The sequence below is a fragment of the Plectrocnemia conspersa genome, unplaced genomic scaffold (genome assembly GCF_051122295.1).
Source record: "Plectrocnemia conspersa isolate PC_06_02 unplaced genomic scaffold, ASM5112229v1 ptg000005l, whole genome shotgun sequence".
In the NCBI taxonomy this organism is placed as follows: domain Eukaryota; kingdom Metazoa; phylum Arthropoda; class Insecta; order Trichoptera; family Polycentropodidae; genus Plectrocnemia; species Plectrocnemia conspersa.
Window position 1 is genome coordinate 17,525,698 of NW_028277169.1, and position 21,988 is coordinate 17,547,685.

At 29.3% G+C, this 21,988-nt stretch overlaps 1 protein-coding gene across 5 annotated transcripts in view; it reads left to right on the plus strand.

Annotated features, from left to right (window-relative positions):
• LOC148234992 (dipeptidase 1-like) overlaps positions 1 to 21,988 on the plus strand; it is a 239,457-nt gene that overhangs the window by 207,569 nt on the left and 9,900 nt on the right. For all 5 annotated transcript variants that reach the window (XM_088186421.1, XM_088186420.1, XM_088186419.1 and 2 more), the window contains 3 exons: positions 3,896 to 4,028; positions 10,282 to 10,499; positions 16,019 to 16,280. In XM_088186421.1, the coding sequence (XP_088042547.1) occupies positions 3,896 to 4,028; positions 10,282 to 10,499; positions 16,019 to 16,280 (613 nt within the window). The remainder of the gene's footprint in view (positions 1 to 3,895; positions 4,029 to 10,281; positions 10,500 to 16,018; positions 16,281 to 21,988) is intronic.

The window sequence follows — 21,988 nt, forward strand, 5'->3', positions numbered from 1 at the left end:
AAACGTGTAGTATTTATACAAATAGAACAGTTAGAAAAAAATAGTAATCTGTCTAATATTCTAATACTTTGTCCGGGTCCTTGCCTTTTTACCTGGCTATCGATATCATATTTTTTTCCCTTATGTTACATATTTGTTAAGCTACAAAAACTATTTGGCGGCACGCACATTTAGAAACTGTTATAGATTAAATTGTTATCTATTAAGAAGATTAATCCTTATAGATAGTTGTAAGTCATTCGTGGTATTTTTTTTTATACTTTTCAAAGACGCAACGAAACTTTTTGCAAACGTTTTCAGTCAAAATTCAAAAGTATACTGAGCGCTATTATATTTATATATAACTAGCCTATTTAGATTTAAATAGATAACAGTAAAATGCAATTTTTGTGAATTACTAAAGTTTATTCTCACACTAATTTCCAAGGCTCAAAACATAAAACAATTTCGCGATAAGGGCCAAATCCACGATAAACATTTATCAGCGCTATTTCTTGGTTATTATATTTATATATAACTACCTTATCCAGTTTAAAATAGATAACGGTAAAATATGCGATTTTTGGAAATTCCAAAAGATTGTTCTCACAGTAATTTATAAGTCGCAAAATATAAAAAAATCGCGTAAAGGGCAAACTCCACGATAAACACTTATCAGCGCTAGTTCTGTATTATTATATTTATATATAACTATCCTATCTAATTTAAAATAGATAACTGTAAAATATCCGATTTTTAGAAATTCCAAAAGTTTGTTCTCACAGTAGTTTCCAAGGCTCAAAACATAAAAAAAAATCGCGTAAGGGCCCGCTATAAACATTTATCAGGTAGGTATTTATAATAAAATTACCGACTTAAGCCTAAGTGTTTTATGATATCGGGTAACTCTCTTAAATTCTTGAATAAAAAAATCATACTGTTTAAGTAATATTTTATGATTAAATATGCACAAATGAAAAGTAAATATTTACATATATCTTATGTATGTATATTATATTTTGTTTAGACCGAATAATGTTTTCATCTTTCAATTCTTTTCTAAAAAATATTACTTATATTTTCGTATGTACGTATATGTATTTATATATATATTTTAATATGTATTAAATTATGTTAATTAATTATAAGATTATGATTTGCATCACATTTATTTGTAATGCATTTTTATTGTATCGCCCAAAAGACCATCGCCCATTTTGACCGATTGAATTGTCTCTATAGTATGTATGTATACTAAACACAATAATTCATTAAAATACTAAATTAACCTAAATTTTCGATATACAAACATATGTCATATGTGTATGATTAATGATAGATTAATGTTCTTACAGTTTAATATATAAAACAATAATCGTTTAATTAACTGAAATATATTATATAATATTCGTACTCAGTCGTTATTCGAGATAGAGTGTAGTCGTATAAAATATATACCCAAAAACCAACCAACTGTTTATCGTCAAATAGCAAAAAAATGTATGGCGTCAAATAGCAAAAAAAAGGTCTATACCTGCCCTAAATTTTATGCATTCATTGCAGGTAGAGTAGATATATATTTGTCAATTTAATGAAACACTACCGAACAAAACTAATGATAGATTTAAAATCAGCGTTTAATTTTAGTACAAAATATATGTATATCGTACGTATGGGGATGGGAAGCCATACTTTCGAATGTACGTAATAATTAATAAATAATAATGTTTTCATTGACTAATCATTTTAATCGTCATTACGCTCTGGCACATAAAATACTAATTTTACCGCCTATATCTTGTGAATTTTAATTCTTTGTAAATTTCTCACAATTTACTTATATTTTATATACCTAATTCCTAAAATATTCATTACTTGATATTTTTGCGCTCTTATGACGTGCGCTCTTTTTTAAAGCGCTCATATGACTCTCTGCGCATTTGACGCACGCTATTTTGTTACAGCGCTACTTTGGTCAACGCTCTTATGACGCAGCGCTTATAATGCAGCGCTTATATGACGGCGCTCATTTGACGCACGCTCTTTTGACCGGCTGCCTAACTCCATATATATGTTAATGCTTCTCTCGTGGTCAATTCTTTGTTGTTCTTTACAAGTGTATCATATAAAACACCTATATGTGCTGTCAACTAAATATAATATAAACGCTAGTATATTATACAATAATAATCTGAATATATCTTAACACATAAATATTAGTGTTTATATTAAATAATATAAATATCCACGCATGTTACATCCATAAGACAAAATTTATTTGAAAGATGAAAAGTTGTTTTAGCTAAATAGAGTATCAATATTTATTCAAGCATATATTCTGTCGGCGCCAATGACATAATAATTAAAGTCAAACTGGGTCTCCATAATGTTATTTTATTTTATATCATGAACCAACATTTTATTTACGGCTCAGCAACATAAATATTACATGTTTTTAGTTTTCGCATCAAATATTTACGTACAAGAGATAAATTAATTTTCCTTAAAAGGGTAAGTATCTTTGGGTCATAATCGTGTTTTGATGTGAAGTTCATGTGGGTGTGCTTTTATTTGAACAGCAGGGTTATAATAAAATACTTATCATAACCCTTTTAAGTCAATCAAGTGGTTGAGATTAAAATTTAACACATCACGTGAATCTTGTATATTATATAGGCTGATCTAAAAATATGTATATAACGATAATTAAATAAATATACAAAAGCGCGATTCAAATAGTATCGCTTCTAAAAAGTGAAAAACTTTTACTTTACTTAATGACGAAAGAATTTAATTTCAGGTTTTAATTCCAATCTGTTACACGCAATTAAATTAAATTTGTTTCTTTTGTGTAAGGATCCGTTGAGGGGCGAATCGCTCAGTCTTTAATTAAATCAATTTTAACACAATGTAACTTTTAATTAAGCAAGTATAATAAAAAAGAAATTTCGTAATCAGTAAAATGAAAATATTCGTTTTACGCCCAAATACGCGAAAGTCAGTATATTAAAAGTAAAGTGTGAATACAAAAGTATGAAGGCAATCTTATATGTTAAATAATCAATTAATAAATAAAAAAACATTTTTTTATTTTTTTTTACATATACAAAAAGACTTCTTTATTATATAATCATTAATTTAGATATTCTCTCTCACAGTCATATCTATTTTTAATCCATACAAATTTTTTAATAAGCAATTTAGAGTTGCTAAAGCTTTTTATATCCACACGTGTAATATTCATTCAGCTTTAAATAATATTTAAGTTCGTAAAATTGTCAATTAATTCGTTGACCATGTAAGCTTATATTGTATTTTGTGTAAGTAATTTCTTAATCTACGTCTCCTTTAGTTCTAAGCCCTATGCCTATGAACCTGTTGCACCTACAAGTTACGGCTATATTGCCCGGTTTACCGGAATACCAGTATTAGAAGGTATAATTGCGGTTTTATCTCTATCCCTCGCATATTGAATTCATCCCATACGTTTTCTAAGCAATTAGAGTGCCAAGTGCCATCGTTTTGTATCAAAGGGATCAATTATTCAACCATGCTATTTGTATTTGTTAACCTAATCGATAGTTATTTCCAGCATTCTACCAGACGTAAATTATAATTGAGATACATAAGATACATCTCGTGTGGCGCTCAGGAGCTTTAACTCAGTATTATTAATACATTTAATTATTTAGGCTATAAAACGGCTAATTTCATGTATGCGCTTGAGCTTTTACCGCAACTTTACGCACTCGCGTAATAAATGGTTTGGGGGTGTATGAGTAGTATTATAACGTAACGAGCCAACGGGGATAAATGAACTTTAATAATAGTTTAAAATTATGCAGTGCCAAGTGAAAAAGGTTAACAGAGGCGAGTTTTAGTTTGTTTTTGAGTTTTGGTACGTTTTTGTTTGCAGTTTTGGGCAGCTTACGTACCGTGTGACGCCCAGCACAGGGATGCTGTACAATTGGCCTTCGAGCAGATAGACATTATAAGAAGACTGACAGAGCAATATCAACCGACGCTTACGTTGTGCACCTCTGCTGAAGGTAATTATAAATATTTATTATATTATTTGAATATTAATATGTATTATAAAAGGTTTATTGCCACAAAGATAAATTTGTTCAATGTATTGTACTGATATATTTGCCAGTCTGTTTATCTATTTGTAGAATGCGAAGTTATTAGCAATGAATTATTATTATTGTTGACATTTTTGAGTCATGAACAGTATCTGTAGAAATTTAGTCTTAGAATATCGGATTAAACATTATATTTCGGACATCTTAGCTGGACCAGTGAAGAGAGAAGCGGCTGCTTGCTCTATTGCTTTGGTACGGGTTTTTACGACAGTCGTAAAAACCCGTACTCGTACCCGTACGTGTTTTCGTGTGACCCAAGTCTCAAAGTATTAAATAAAGGATCCGACGAAAGTTTATTCCGAATGAAATAGAATTATCGTTTGCGCAATATTTCCGTTCTTAGAACTAACCATAAAGAAAACGCAACGCTCTGATCATAAATACGACTTTAAGAAGTTGAAGACAGGAGGGGGGATTTTTCTGGGCCTAATATGGTTCCCAATTTCATTTTGAAAGGTTAAGAAGTCAGCCTCGCTGCTAATCTAAAACATATTTTTTATTTGATTCTCAAGACGTCATGATTTTCTACTCAAAAAAATAAAATCTCTCGATGCAAGAATTCAAGTAGATGTCGTATATGTGGATATTGAGAAGGCCTTCTACAAGGTTTGCCATGAATTATTATTAAAAACATTGTTGGACCTCGGTTGCTCTGATGATTTAACTCGGTTATTCTTAAGATATTTGAGCGGTCCTATAGCGGCCAATTGTCATAATAATATTTCATCCCATCGGGAGTTGCCAATGTTTATATCTCAATACGCCTTTAAGCCTTTGTAATTGGCCTTTTCACTAAAAGGGCGCCAAAGCAAAATCAACGTAAATCAAGTACGCGGACAATCATTTTCCTTGACACTCATACTTGAAATATCTACTTTGTACTTTAAGACACTCTAACTTGGATTTACTAAGTTCGTACGTTCTTTGACCAAACCCCAATTTCAGATCATCGAAGATCGCAGAAATCACCGCTTCTCTCTTCGCATCCCCTGGTCGAACTCTACTTGGAGACGACTGAATCACTTAAACATTCCCACAGAAAGAAAGCTTCATTTACAACTAACATATACAAACTGTGCGTGACGATCTTATTTAATATATATATATATATATATATTTTTTTTCCTTAAAATAAAAATAAACACCTCTGACACAAAATTCAGGATAATTTAACTAACTGATTGCGAAACTTTTATCTCTTTTACTTTGTGATATTAATATTTCGCAAAGATCTCTATATTCCAATTGATCTAATATTTATTAAATACATATTTTTATATATAATTGTTCTAAGCCATCGCTTTTGCTTCCTTGTATTACCGGTGTATAATAATATACGTAAACAAAAGAAATATATTTAATTATAATAATAATTAATAATAAAAATAAAAATTGAATTTGCTTCGTTGCTTTCCGTGGCACCGGTTATGCGTTCTGTTGTTTCGACCAATGAAAAATAAGCATTCAAATATAAAACAAAATGGCGGACAGTACCGTGACAACCGTTTTAAATAATTATTATTTAATAATAAAATTTTGTTAGGCGACAATAATTTTCATTATTTCGTCATCTGAATATAAATAATCGGATTGCAAATTAACTAGGTGTGTTATAACCATAAAAATTTAATATATACATAATGTGTTAAGGATTCGAAGAATACATTGATTAAACTAGATAAACAATCATAAACAATCTTCGTAATGAAATCTTCAAATTTTGAATTCTTGGCGACGGGCTCCGAGGCCGAAAAGTGAGTTTTTACTTTTATAAATAATCGGATTGCAAATTAACTAGATGTGTTATAACTATGAAAATTAAGTATATACATAATGTGTTTAGGATAGGAAGAATACATTGATTAAATTAGATAAACAATCGTTAAAAAATCTTCAAATTTTGAATTCCCGTCGCCGGACTCCGAGGCCGAAAAGTCCGATTTAATGCACATATACGTTAGATTTTAAGGATTGCAAATAAACCAGGTATGTTTTCAACGCGAACGTGTAATATATTCTTAGTATGTATGAGGATTGAAAGCGATCAAATCGGCGCTGTCGCAGTGGGAATGCTATATATATTAGCCAACGGACAGCTTATAAATGTGTAGTTACTTGAATGTTATCTAATAAACGACTTTTTTCAATGATGTAAATATGTGATTGCATACCTGATATAATCGATAGCCAAAATATCTAAGAGTGGGTTATTTTTAATTCCGATGTGGCAAAATATGTATACGTCATGGTTTTTATTAATTTTTTGTTATGTGCCATCATTCCTCTTTCGGAATAGCCAAATTCAAGATATTCAGTCACATTAAACTTATGTAGTATGTTCTTTATAAAAAGATAATACTTGCTGACAGTGACTTCAACATAAAAAGATTTTAAATTTCGCTTGAAAAAACATTTTCAACAAAAAGGGGAAAAGTTTCAAAATAATTCTATTCATTACCATCCAACTACTAAAGACATAGTGTTAAAAATATCTCACTATGACTTATTTTTTAAATTATAATGTTTAAGAATAAAATTTCAAGATTTATTCAAAATATTGTTTTCAACCTTAAAAATATTTTTTATTTCATTATAGATCTTAAATATCTTTTGTTTATTATTAATTTTAAATGAAGTGAAACTTTTTGCACCTATTTTTTATTAAAATATATAATGCTGCGCAGAAAAAACATTTACTTTAAAAAATATATAAATCAAAATATTTTTTAATAAAAATAGACAAAATTATTTATATTTTTAAAGCGAACTTTTGGTCTAAAGTAACAGATTAGGTGGTTGATATTTTTAGTTTATTGCTTTTTTCTAATTAGTAAATGTAATTAAAAACTGGCTTTTATATTTACACATACAATATATAAACAATTTTTTTAATTATAAAGTAACTTATGGTGTAACTAAAAAACGTTCTTATTACTAAAATATAAATTTATGATCTTTCGTTAATACATACATGTACTACATATGTCTAGAATTTTTTATTAAGCGTTCGTTGTCGTGTCACGACAGAGAATATTTTTATTATATTATTAAATATAAAATATTCATGTCAGTCTAAATGTTAAAGATACAGCAATAATACAATTTTTTTTCTCTTTCTCCCCTTAAAATGTAATATTATAATTTTGCTTTCTCATTTCCAATGTAATATTTCAAAAAGTCAATGAAATATGTTATTTGATGTTGATAAATTTACTGCTTATTGATTTGAAACTGACAACATGCATTAGTATATGTCTCGTATGACAACATTAAATATGTTCATGTCTAAATGTTATCATATTAATACGTTGAAAACATTTTTATTTGCAATAATACTCATATATGATTTACTGCATTAATAAACATATACATATGTATAATATAACTATTATAATACAATAATGTAAATTAAAATATTATTATTGGCATATATACTATAATATATATATTACTATATTTTTATTTATATATGATAACAAAATTCGTTTACAGAACATTTCATTGCTAAAGCAAAAATATATGTTTTCTGACATAATACGTACCTTCCGAGAAAACTATTTTTTGACACCCGCCAGGATAATTTGCAAAAAGATCACATTATTCAAAAAATAAATATATATTCGCCTTCTTATTTACATTCCATTCTATTTCTACTATATATTTTTCTTCGTAAGTCGTTAATGGGAATTCGCGCTCGATTTAAGTGCCGAAACGTTTGTTGCCGTGTCGTTTTTGAATCGAATTCAATCTGAAAAATAATGTCGCAGCTTTCCAGAGAAAGCGCCACGGGGTGCGATCGTTTTTATTTTCATTAGTCTGCAAAGTTTCCATTGCAAAAACGAGCTGTAAGAAGAAAGCACGCAGTGTGGTTAATGCACTGGAAAAAAACACTTTCAGCCAATGCCTTTTTCGTTGGATAGTTTGTTGGGTGTAAAAATGTACACACTCTTTGCCTGACGTTTGTCACTCGAGCAAGTGCAATTCTATGTTTATAGTTTAAATTTGAAGAACGAATGTAAAATAAATACGTGCTTTCTCTGAATATTAGTTTTCTGGACTGAATCTTTTCTAGACATTTTAAATGTATGTTATATAACATTATTCATGTAGTGTTAATTCCTCCAATACTTTTATAACAACGTATATGAGACGTAAAAATCATTTAATTGAGATTTTAATATTAAAAACTAAATTAGCTTAGGTATATATCATATACTATAATAAGGACGAATTGTATTTGCGAATTCTTACTTGTCAAGTTTCAAAGGATTGAACAATGTTTGACCCTTAATAAAGTGATGTAATTAAAAGCCAATGTCTAAGAATTAACCCTTATTTAAAGATCTTGTCGTATATTTATTATTAACTTGACTATTTATATCAGTTTCATTTATTTATATTTATTTACATACAGTTTCTTATTTATTACATTGAGCTATGCAAGAATATTTTTTTCTCATCTTCTAGATTTATATTATATAAGTAATAATTATTTTTATTATCTCAAATATTTGAGCTTACAGTATTTTTAAGGATGAACAAACACTTTAATCTCAGATCTAATATACTAATTAAAATAATGATATTACATGAATTATTATAAAAAAAATACCCTGATGTGTATATAGTCGCGTATGTATATGTAAAAAAAAATATATTATTAGTACAGATATTTGTAGAAATAATATCATACTATTAAATATGCGCTTCAAAATATCAAATTATGTAATAAGAATAAATTATATTTTTCAATGATTATTGCTTAATCATATTACTTTTATGCACTTGTGTTGGTTTTAGAATCGGAAAAGTTTTTTTGTTGTTGTAAAGACAAAGTTTTTTTTGTTAATATTTAATTCGTTATGCAACAAATGAGGGTTTTGTCAGTTTTTGTGAGTGCATCCGTAAGCGTCTGGCGTCCCTGAAGTGGGTTTGCTCTGTATTCCGTTGAGTTGGACCAAGGGATACGAAGAGAGAAGCGGCAGATTTTGCGATCTTCGTTTGTTTAAATTTGAGAGCTCTAAAACATCTGATGCTTTGAAGATAAATGCTAGTAGAAGATGTCTCTGTAAAAGTGTCAAAGGGAAAGTGATTATCGGTTGCCTAAGTTTTCGTGTTTATATCTATAAAATAAAATTGATAGGACGACCAATTACAGAAAGATTATAAACGTCCGTTTCGAGGGCAAACTCAAATGCACGCGTTATCTTTGCTCAAGGTGACGGATATCTTCAATACTTTATAATTAATGGCGCGTACTTAAGCTATTGAAATGTTTCCCACAGTGGTATCTCATTTTAACCCATAATTTTTTTTTTTGAACAGCTAAAACGTTTTATCACAAGTTGAACTGACCTTTCTATGCAATCCCTAGATTTATGGATAGAAGAATAGTTAAACTATTAATCCCGATACACTCATTAATGGTTTTTCAAAATGTACAATATAATTCAATGTATGAATTATAGTTAAAAACATATATTGTAGCAAAATAATGTAAACTTAAAATACTTAATTAAAGAATTTTGTTACTTTTATTTGCATTGTTATTATATTATTAACATTTTAAAGCGGTAATTGAACAGTATTTTAATTATATATCTTTTTTTACTTTAGTTTTGAAGTTTACTTCAATATTTATGTAATATGCATATAATAAAAGTTAATTTGCAAAAATCCAAAATTAAACGCAAATATCTCTTGATTTTTATATGGTTAAATAAAATTTATTGGGGCAAATAATTTATACAAAATGATAAAAAGAACGTACTAGGAATTACACGTTTAATCAATTATTATTAAGAAGAAACAATATGTTATTATGTGTACACAGATTTGATTATAAAAAATACTCTTCCATTATTATTTTTAATTAAAATGTTGCTACAATTGCAAATATTATTCGTAATGTATTTACGCATCTTTATGCCAAAACTGCATTTGTAACTCAAAGTTGAAGACTTTCATCTCGTTATCAGATTAAATTGGATGCGGTCCAAATTGGTCTGATTAAAAAGTTACTTTGCCAAACGCCATGTTGAAAGGACCGCTACTCTTAATGGTTTTTAAAAGTTGTTTAATTAAAACTATTCCGACAACTATACGTTCAATTCAAATTGTATTTTATCAGTTATTAATATTTTTCTCATTTTTTCAGAAATCAGAGAAGCTCACAGCAGTCACAGATTGTGCTCATTGGTGGGAGTGGAAGGAGGGCACGCTTTGGGAGGATCCTTAGGGGTTCTGAGAGCTTTACACACCCTCGGTGTCAGGTATCTGACCTTGACATCCACTTGCAACACCCCCTGGGCCGACTGCGCCATGGCGGACGCAAGAACCAAGCCGGAACACGGAGGACTAACGCACTTTGGAAAGGTTAGATGATATCACAGTTTATCTAATACAATGAATAATAAATGTCGTTTATAAATATTGCAACGAAAAAAGCCCTTACCATGCTTGCGAAAACATTTCGAACATAGCTGAGCAGGAAAAACATTTTGTTTCATATATAACGCAGCACTTAATCGCGTAAATATTTTTCTTCTGCGCCGAGCACTTAGTGGAAATGGAGGAAACCCAACAACGTGTGAATGAATACTTTATCTGACTAAATTAAGCAGCCAAACGCATGTGTGTTCTATTATATGAATATTTAATATAATTAATATAAAATTAAATATTAAATACAGTAAAACTACAAAACATACATTTAGATTTCATTGTTTTGGTATATGTTATCATATAATACAGAATATTTGGTTTAATCTGAAAAATATAAATAAATAGCTTTAAAATTATATTGCTAGAAAACTATAAAGAAAATCTGATTTAACAATGTATTTTTTTTCTGATGTTTTATGTTTGCGTTCTGCTTGATAACGTTGATTTTCAAGGTCTAGTCTAATGTTTATCGATCTGAAAATTTAAACAATTATTCAGAGGTCTCGCGAATGTCAGTTGAACCGAGGTCGAAATTATTATGAAATAATTAATATTTCGGGCATATATTAAAATTATCAGAGCTTGAGAGAGTCAAGTAATGTATTTACATATACATAGTAGCATTGTACTATAAATTGTAGCTTTTTATTTTCAATATATGAAAAATTGCTTGTTTATAGATTATTTTATATGGTACTCCATATTGAGTAAAATACTCGCTGGTATAACGATAACCGTTCAAGAAACGGAACTTGCTTAAATTCCGAAGGATAAGTTTATGTCATACTTTGTCAAATGCTTCTTAAAAGCCGGCATAGACTACATTGACCTCGATTCTAGAATCAAGGAAATTTGTCATCGCATTCGAAAGGCATTAGAGACCATGGAACGATGTGAACGAAAATCGTGTTATTATTTCAGAAATTTATATTTTTTAAATTTATTATTTTTTTGTCAAGAAAATATGTAACTCTTCAACATATTTAAACGATCTTGAGAAACGCTGTCAATATAACAGTTGTTAGATTTTTTAAACAACTAAAGTTTTAGGACTGCTACTTTAACTTCTCATAATTTCTTCTTCTGCAATATTTTTAATTACGTCTAATAATTAGTCATTAAGTTATTTTTCAAATCGACAAACTTTTGTTTTCATTTAAAATCTATCCAAGGTATTTATAATTATTAAAAATTCTAAATAAAGTTTGTATGCTGCTATTATTTCTCACTGTAATAACTGTATCTGCGATTTGAGAATTAGATAGTAGTTAAATGTCGACTCCCTTATTTTTTTAATTTTAATCTGTTATAAGAAACATACTGAAAAATATTTAAATAAATCAAACATTATAGTAACTTGCTTTTTGCCAACATTAATATCGCAGAATTTATTTTAATATGGGCACAGATTATTATAGAAGATTTGGGTTCCGAAATGTGTTCGAGAATCACGATTGTTTTTTTTTATGCCCATTAGGGCTAAGACTTCTGCACTTGCCGAGTCGTCATAGGCTGTCGTCATCCGGGTCCTTCATATGCTGGCATTGCATATTGATATGTTTAATGTCAGCTACGAGGAGCTGGTCCGGCTCGTGTCAGTTGATTGTAAAATTTTGATAAAAATATGTATCATGTTATACATATTTTTGTGTACTGAAATAATACAATGTATTTTTTTTAACTATTGTGACGCATTGGGGTAATCTGTTAGGTTGCAATAGTTTTAATTAAATTTGAATAAATAAATAAATTTATTTATTATATAAAAAAATAAGGTTTATCATGAATTGTACATTGAATGAATCTTTAAAGTACTGAACTAATTTAAAAATAAAATAAAATTATTATACACTTTAAAGATACTTAAATCGTTGTAAAATACATAGTATGTCTTAGTGACTCGAAACAGGCTTTTTAAAAAACCTGCTAGTGTTTGATGTAACAAAAACATAGAAATGAATGTCCAAAATGATTACAATTTTAGACAGATTTCTTTTACTGACGGATTTTATAATTACGTTGTAAATATAGATTTATTTTGTTAACCCATTATGAAGTTTTGCCTTTATTTATAATATTTAAATTATTATTTACTTTTACGAATATAGCAAATAATAATGTATTAAAAACGGTGTGGTGTATTGTGGTTGATGGTGATAATTTTTCATCTAAATGAGTTGCCTAAGATGCGCGTCTTTCGATTCATCCTGTATAAATGTATCGAGGTGACAATTCTGACATTTCATTTTCTGCTACGTTGTTACAAAACAAAGCCAGCACATAGCACGAAATCAGATTTCGCCAGCAGCCGAGATACAAAACTCATTTGTGAAATATAATATTTTTATCCCTTAAAATGTTTGCGCTGATATACGATATTATATCTAGGGACGTTACAGTTAATCACGTTGTTCTTAAGCCGGAAACGCCGGTTATCGCAGCTTCTGAGTTCAAAGTTTAACCTGTCTATAACGCAGTAAAAGTGTTGTTTTACGACCGTTCCTTATACGAGACTCGGAAATAATTCACGGCGCACCACCTTTCTCTTGTCGTGTAATTGCCGATTAAAAACCTGTCAAATCAGATAAGATTGCCCCTTACTTCGAGTGGGGGCTATCAGTTTCGAAATTATGACCGGACCCGCGAACTTATCTTGCGTAAAATGGCCTAGGGGCAGGCGAAGTCTTTGAAATCGAGCCGGGGGTCCGGCTGACCCCGCGTCAGATATGGGTAGATTGATGGTATTCATTGGGCCTCGCATTTTTATCGGGGGTCCAAAAATGTTGGTCATCGCATTACCCGCGGGTCACTGTTTTCCACCAGACCTCGGTCTGGCCCTGGGGATGCTTTTTGTTTTACCAGATTGGATTCAGATTTACTGCGGTGTGGCCAGACTGCGATATTAAATACCACGTGGGATACTGGTACACATTTAATGTCGGAACGAAACCCATGGGATATAGGACGATGTTGTCATCTCGCATTAAAACATTGCTATGGATAACGTAATGGCACATATAATACATTTTATTTGAAATATAAAAAACATATTAAATTTTATCATCTAAAACCAACCTATGATTTGCAAATTTTACCAATCCGTTGAAAAATATTGCTATTTATCAATTTAGGTGACAATTTGTTTTTTTTTATAAAAATATCAAGTGGTTAAATATGAGATCGATAAATAATGCGGCTCTGTGTATATACAAATCAATGTATTGTGTTATAAGTATATCACATAAATGTAATCCCTTTCGTGAAATGATCAACCGTACACATTTAAATGTCTAAATCTATGTTAGAAATGTTGACGTGAGCCGTTTGCCGAAACCCACGCGAATTTTCCTTTTTCAACTACAAAACAACCATGGGAGACCACAAAGGGTAGGTTGATTAAAAAACCGATATAAACTAAACGTATATGTGATGTAAAATATGTACCCTCCGTTGTCCTTCAACGTTCAAAATCAAAGCCGACATTTGTACGAGCGAATTATCAACGCGGTCGCAGTGAATGGAGGGACCTCATGTAGAAGCCTTCGATGAATTATAAATATACATTGCCTTTATCCAGCCGGACCATTAATTAAGAGTGAAAATACCGTTTATCGTTTACTTATTCAGGGCTCGTCACAAAATCGCGCAAATATTTGCTCCATGAGTCACGAAAGTGTTTTCTATGTTTCCTACGGAGTGTTGAATCTTACTAAGACATTCTGGAGAATAATAATTGATTAGTATCTAATGCATATACTAGACGAAAAACACATATAAAGAAAAATCAGATCCATTATCAATCATAATTTTTTATTTTTTTTTAAATAATAGTAATAAATAATAAAGTTAACGCGTTATTATATTGGGAGATAATTTTTGTGGTTAATTAATTATACTTGCAATTTAAAAAATGTATGAGTTTTTAATTGCAAGAAGCATGGAACGCACGCCCTATTCACTCACTCCCGTCACTTAACACGCGAGCGAGTAAAAGGGAATGTATCTCACCGTACGCGCCTGATACGTAGGTACATATTTCAATTACTTAAAGCTGGTTATTAAATGATATAAATATATATATATATATATATATATATATATATATATATATATATATATATATATATATTTTATATTTATATATATATATATATTTATATATTTTATATTTATATATATATATATATATATATATATATATATATATATATATATATATATATATATATATATATATTTTAGCTTTTCGGAGTCCGTCGTAAAAATCAGATGTGTTCACGTCAAAGTCGTGCGGTACTCGCGCCTGTTGTGTCCCTCGCGAGTATATATCAAATATTGATTACCAGGGCCGAACTTTAAATTGGTGAAATTCATTTGAATTTCAAATTCGCGCACATCCATCCACCGTGTTTGCAATGAATATTTTACGGCGAAAGTTTCGCAATCGACGAAAAAGATACAAATTCGGACGCGTTGCAAAAGCGAGATAATGACAGGCGGGCCGGATGATTGGGGATAAATTTTCTGAAAAGTACGAGTAATTGTAAACACGAATGTTTAATTTAAATAATTCGACGATACACTTAAAAGTATAGATAGGCTATTGTTAAAGTTATTCGGGGAGCTGTGACATTAAATAATTGCCGAATAATCATTCAAAAGTCTTTTAAACTTTTTTTGGGGCGCAATGACTTGATGTAAATTTAAGGAACGCTGGACGAATTTAGACGATACTTATTATTATTAATTGTAGTGATTCAAAAGAATAATTGTTAATAAATAATGTTTTCCTACAGCGTATTTATTGATTCGTTTATTTGAGAAACAATTCATTATTGTGAAGGTTTTCTTAGTGTTACTAACGTGCTGTTAATTATTTTGTTAAGGAAATTAAATTTCCGTCGCGAGAACTAGAACGACTTGAGTTGTTAAACTAAAACAACGGTTACTTGTTTTGAAAACCTTGTTAATTACTTTTAAAGTGTTTGTATAGTTTTACAATTTAAATTGAATAAAAACATGTATTTAAAATGTGTATTTTTATAAACATTAGGATTATATTTATTAATAAATATATTATATGACATCCGATTTATAATATTATATTGTAGGAGATACAGCGAGATACGTACTATAATAATACAAAGTTTTGCTGTTGACGTTTTTTTATATTTTAATTTAAAGTAAATTTACTCTCGGAAGTAAATATTTCTTTATGAGAAATTGTCTAAGACGACAGAATTATTAATCACAATGCCTAAATGAAAATTGTGTTAAATACTTTAACAATATTCTTGTTATACTTAATTTAATAATTATTAATTATTATAATTATTTAAAATAATCTAAAAAAATATTTAATACTTTAAAAGATAAAGTAATAGAATAATTAGTAAATATCAACACATTATTATTAATAAATACATAATATAAATATTTTTATTTTACAGCTAATCGTGAAGGAGATGAATCGCCTTGGAATCATCGTCGACCTGTCTCACGTGTCAATAAAAACAATGAAGGACGCCATTGCAGTATCGAAAGCTCCGGTCATATTCTCTCATTCGTCAGCTCACGCCCTGTGTAATTCGACAAGAAATGTTCCTGACTCGATGCTGAGAAGAGTTGCCACCAACAGAGGGTTGGTTATGGTGAATTTCTATTCCAAGTTTCTCACATGCAACACTGTGGCCACAGTCCAAGATGCGATCGGTAAGTTATATTATATATTATATATACTATGTATATACGTTCAACTATCATTTCAGACCCAAATAAAATAAAATACATAAGTGGTAAATTTGTATCAGATAAGGTAGCTAATTCTAATTAAATTTCTTCCCCTTAAGTTGGTCGAGTTTTTGTGAGATTCACTTTATTATACGGGTTAATATTGCTTCAGGGGAAATTAAACATAATTACTCTTTTTCTCTTTGTTTCCAAGAAATGTATTATTCAAAAAACATTTCCTGTATTTTTTTACATGTAAAATATATACGTTACATTGCTAGATATAAATAAGCTTGTTATCACAGATACTAGTGTTTGCACAAAAGCACTCGGCGAATCGTTTGAAATAACATCTTCGATGGTTTATCGCTCCTTTATAATATGTTTTATTTTATTTTTTGGGAAATAATATTATCTTTCACAGTTAAACATCGTTTCTTTGAATGAAATTTAAATCTGTAACGGTGTTTAAATGATAATGAAATTTAATATATAGATTTTATTTTAATTAGATAATCATTACAAATATTTTAAAATAATTTTGACAAAAGGACTTGTCTTTTAGAAATTATTTTATTTATAAATATTATTATTTTATTTCAACTTAATATATAGCCACTTTATTTTATCAAAATAAAAAAACTCATAATTGATACACAGGCTGCTTTAGGCTCTTGATTAAATTAATGTTTTTAATATTAAATGATATGGAACGTGCTGTAAAATAATTAATGATATTAACATTTTAATTAAATAAAATGAGCATTAAAAAAATTAAATTAAATTGAATGTTCAAATAAGGTTTTTTCTTATTAGGGTTAGAATAAAAATTTCACATATTCACACACATCTAGCTATTTAATAGTTATGACATTAAATACTATATTAATAATAATATAATTTGGAAAATATTTTTTATTTAATGCTATTTTATTTTTAATTTCGATTTCAATTGCTTCTGTACAATTTTTTACAGTTGGGTTTTTAATTTTAGTTGTACCATAGTTTATATGGTGATTTTTATTCACCAAAGCATTATATCGCGTTTCTATGTCTGATTTTTCTTGTAGAATCCTACGGTTTGTCTCACTATTTCGAATATTAATAAATTCTGACTTCGAAGCAAAAATTTGGCTACGATAATTAGATGACGTATATGTAATATTTTTACATAGATTTGATAATTAAATGTTTTTCTGAATCTTTCAAAAAGTTAACATGAAAAAATTAAATTCACTATAGAAATTAAATTTAAAAAATCTGTCATTTTTAGACTTAATTATTTATTCATAATCAATCTAAAAAAATCGTTTATGGATGAATATAAATACATATTCTTATATAAAATTGAAGCTTTGAATATATTTACAAAAACTTGCAAATTTATCATTAAGTGGTTTTTATTAAAAAGTAAACGAAACTTTAATGTAGGAATACCATTAAAATATGATCATATTTAAATTGTAACCGTCATGTTACAAATTCGCCGCTATTCAAATAAGGTGGCATTTAAATATGTTTTCCTTTAAATTAAAATTCATGACATAATAAAAATACGTAAATTAATTGCCTAAATTAATTTTTTGTATTCTATTATTCGAAAATATTCCTGAATAAAAAATTATAAAATCAGTTTTATTTTTCATTCAGTATTGGATTTCATCGTTATTTATTATAAAGACTTAAATTATTTTAGTCCAATATTGATATTGCATAATTAAAAACGAGATTCGATCACAATACCCCACTCTACAATTAACAAGTACAGGCGATATATTATTATTTTGTGTATATACACACACTTCAGCCACACATCAAACTCTCTGGGCCTTTACCTTTACAAGTGGTCAATTCATTTTGTACACAAGTGCCCGTTGAATCTTTAATACACTTTTTACCCGTACAGGCGAATAGTGAAAAGTCAGAAAAACGCGTTCCTAAATATTTAATGGCTTCAATAGGGATCGTCTAAGAGTGGAAGGGAGGGTGCAAAAAAGCTACGTTTCAAATTAAAATTGATGGATTATGTGGGACCCTTCGTTCGTTCGGCCCTCTTAATTAGTCCATCAAAACTACAGCTCTCGGCCGAAATCCCTCAAACAAAAGTATCAACGGAACCCTAAAAGTCTGCACACGATTCGGTCAAAGTTTGACTTGGCGTTTTAGTGCGAAACAAAAAGACAATTAGAGCCAGCTGACCCATGAAATCAAATTATTACGTTGGCCGACGCCGCGTTTCCTTCTGATCGTTATATAAATTAGCCAATTAACGTGTGTTTTTGTGGGTTACGTGTAGGATACGTTATCGCTTACGACTTTTGCGCATTAAAAAATAATATAGTATAAACTCCCTTTTAGGCTATTTTTGTTGATGTAGCGGATAAAAGACAATGGATAATATAATTTCTTCGTTTATTTTATAATATCCGTTTAAAAATGGTTTTATATATTTATATTGTATCTTCACCTTCTTTTAAATCATTTTGCTGTTTAATCGAAAACTGTAAGTTAACTTTTATATAAACTTTCAAATGAGGGATGGATAAAATTTTAATGTTGATGCCACTGAAATCGGTCGCTAACTTGGTTCTGAATATAACAAAAAAGTAAAAAATATTTTGCCAAAATATTTTAATCTGAAACTTCCATGCATGGTTTAAATATAAAATATCAGTGGTTCTAGCTGTATTTTAAAGCTAAAGTTCTTAGGTTTTCTACTGTTTTATTAATTCATTTTAATTTCATTTTAAATGTCATTTAATTATAAAAGTAGAAAAGTGATATTATGGTATGCTATCGTTACTAAAATTAATATTATTTATTTTACAAAATGTTAGTATATCTTAGTATAGTATCAAAGTTATAGCGGTCAATATGTATCACAAGCAATTCAAGTTGCAGTTGCAATTGAGTCACTCTCTAAAAAGGATGTAGAAATCGGTTGAGATCGGCCTGTTGAGAAGCCCTTAGATAGCACACAGACAGCTATTTAAGCGCCTGCCTAACATAGGGCATGTGCCCTCAGATACGTTTGACACCCTAGAACTCCCACAGAAATCTCAACTTTGCAAAGGGCCCGCCGCCAGGGCTCTGCTCTTGGGCCGGACGGGTTTCTATCGGAGACCCCAGATGCTGCAGTCCCTAGAAATGAACCACATTAACCAGTTGGTCTGTGCTACTATGTCTACGCCCTCTAAAGAATCGATGACATTAAAACGCCCCCATTACATACAGTCCCTAGGTGTCGCGCCATTATTTTTTACACAAAACTACTGCCATTTTTATTGTGATTTTAAATAAATTTTCTGCTTTAAAATGAATAGGTTAATTTTTTTAATATCATTGTTTTTTTATAGAATACAGCTAAAAAACTCTTTTGTGAATTGTGACGGCGAATGTCTTTTCCGGCTATTTATTTAACATGGTAATGAAAAATATAATATAAAATATACTTTTAAATTAACTTATCATTATAATATGGCTTATAAAAAGTTAAAAAATTTTGTGATGAATTTATGTATATAATATAAATATATTTATGAATACATAAATTAGATTTTCTCTAGTATTATTTTGCTTTTACGATTCTAAGGTAAGTATTGTGATAAGTCCCCAGATTTCCTGGAATATTAATTTCTTTTCAAAATTTAATTTTTGTATAAAAATGTAACTTTTAATGTATACATAATATTTTTATATTTTTTTTTCGAAAGAACAATATTCTCCGGCGAAGTATCGCACGATGAACGCTTCAGTGCTTCAGTGGTTCGCAAATGACCACTGAGGCTCGTTATTACGATTTCCACATAAAACCTTCTCATTTTTTCCCATTCTACTTATATGCAGCCTTTTATTTTTCATATGCGGTTATATTAAAAAAAATAATAGCCTTTACCTTCTTTGATCACCGGTTTTGGTTCAACGAATCAGCGCGTTATCTCTTGAGTTATTTTATCCGCACACATTAAAGGTAAACGTTTACTGTTAAATTTCAACCTAAAACAATTATTGAATATGTAGATTAAACGCTTTAGCGAAAATGCATATTTATTGTATATTTTGTGTGATATATATAATAATTTAATGTTGTGATTGGTATCAGTTTATTTTAATTAAATTTATATTCGATATATCTGAGATTCAACGAATATATCTATGTATTTTAAATAATAACATTCAATCGTAACATGGGATATATTCTTCGAAAGCGAATATGTGGCTTCGCGTAGCCTCTGAAACATTTTTCTATTTTCTGTCAACAATAATATCACAAGCTGCATGTGACGTTCCTACTAAAATAAAATCTGAATATACAGTGTTTTCTTGAAGTCAATATACTATTAAATGTGTCAATGTAGCCAAATTCATATTTATTTTTATTATTATGTTTAAAAATGTAAATACAGGCTTGTTTTAAGGTTATGATTATTACACTTATTTTGCTGTATTATATACAAATCGATCGGTTTTCTTCAACGCCTCGTTATGTGCCAGTAAAAATATAGATAGCATGTTTTCAAAGAAGTGTATGGGATGGGTCATATAAAAATAACCAAAACCTTCACATACAATATAAATCTTGTACGTGGGAAAATTGGAATATTTCAGAGACGTGTTCGATAGAGATGGATATTATGTATTGTAAAAACTTGTACGTAAATGGGTTTAAGTATATTGCAAGAGAATAAGAAAGTTTATTTGTATTATATTTAAAATGATAATAGATGAGCGCAAAAAGTATTAAAGAAATTATCGAAAATACTGATTTATGTCAGGAATAAAAAACCTTAAAAATCATTTGTTAGTTTTAGTTACTGATTATAACACAGGAAAGAAAATTAAGTTATGCCAAACCCCGCTTAGTTATTTTATCTATACTTATAACTTTTACTAATTTTATTATAACATTGTCTTTATCTATGTACTCAATGTAGGTATATTAGTATTTAAGAATGATTTAGTGGTCTTCGCATGCCTTTTATTTTACATAAAAATATAATAAATATTCCTAAAGAATACATGTACTCCATCATTTGATCAAAAAAAATAAGTTGAACTTAAGCAAATTCGTTTAAAAGTTATTTAAACATGGTAAGTACGGGTAAGCTATGCGGGTAGCTCCAAAATATATACAAGTAAGGATGAAATTTGGTTCAAAAAATGTAATATCTTTTAACATAGCCTTCTTTTATTTCAACGCATTTTTCACATATATATTTATATATATATGGATTTTTAGATTTTATTTTAGTATAATTATTTTTTAAATCTCGGGATTCATCGCGATTTATGCTTACTTGTTGTATTCTATATTTCGGCCGTGATTTTCCGGCCATGATCACGAATTGCTTGCGACTGCCGCTCTTGTTCTTGACCTTGTCATATATACTTTTTCCGGTGGGGCATTATTAATTATATTAATTAATTGTCCATTTGTCTTGGATGGGTCATTTGTGTCTGTGTTAATGTTTTTGTCTAATGGTGTGGCAATTTGGCTGGTGACATTTTTTTGTGATTTTATTTTTCGTAATGACTCATCTCGTTTGTTCATAGCAATTTTTTGTGGATCTCTATTTCGAGTGCTTCTCGTTTCGTACGAACAAAAGGATTTTTTATATTAGCTATAGTTGTTGTACTGTCAAAATCAATCTTGTGGTCTTCAGTAAAACTATGTTCGGCTAAAGTAGAAC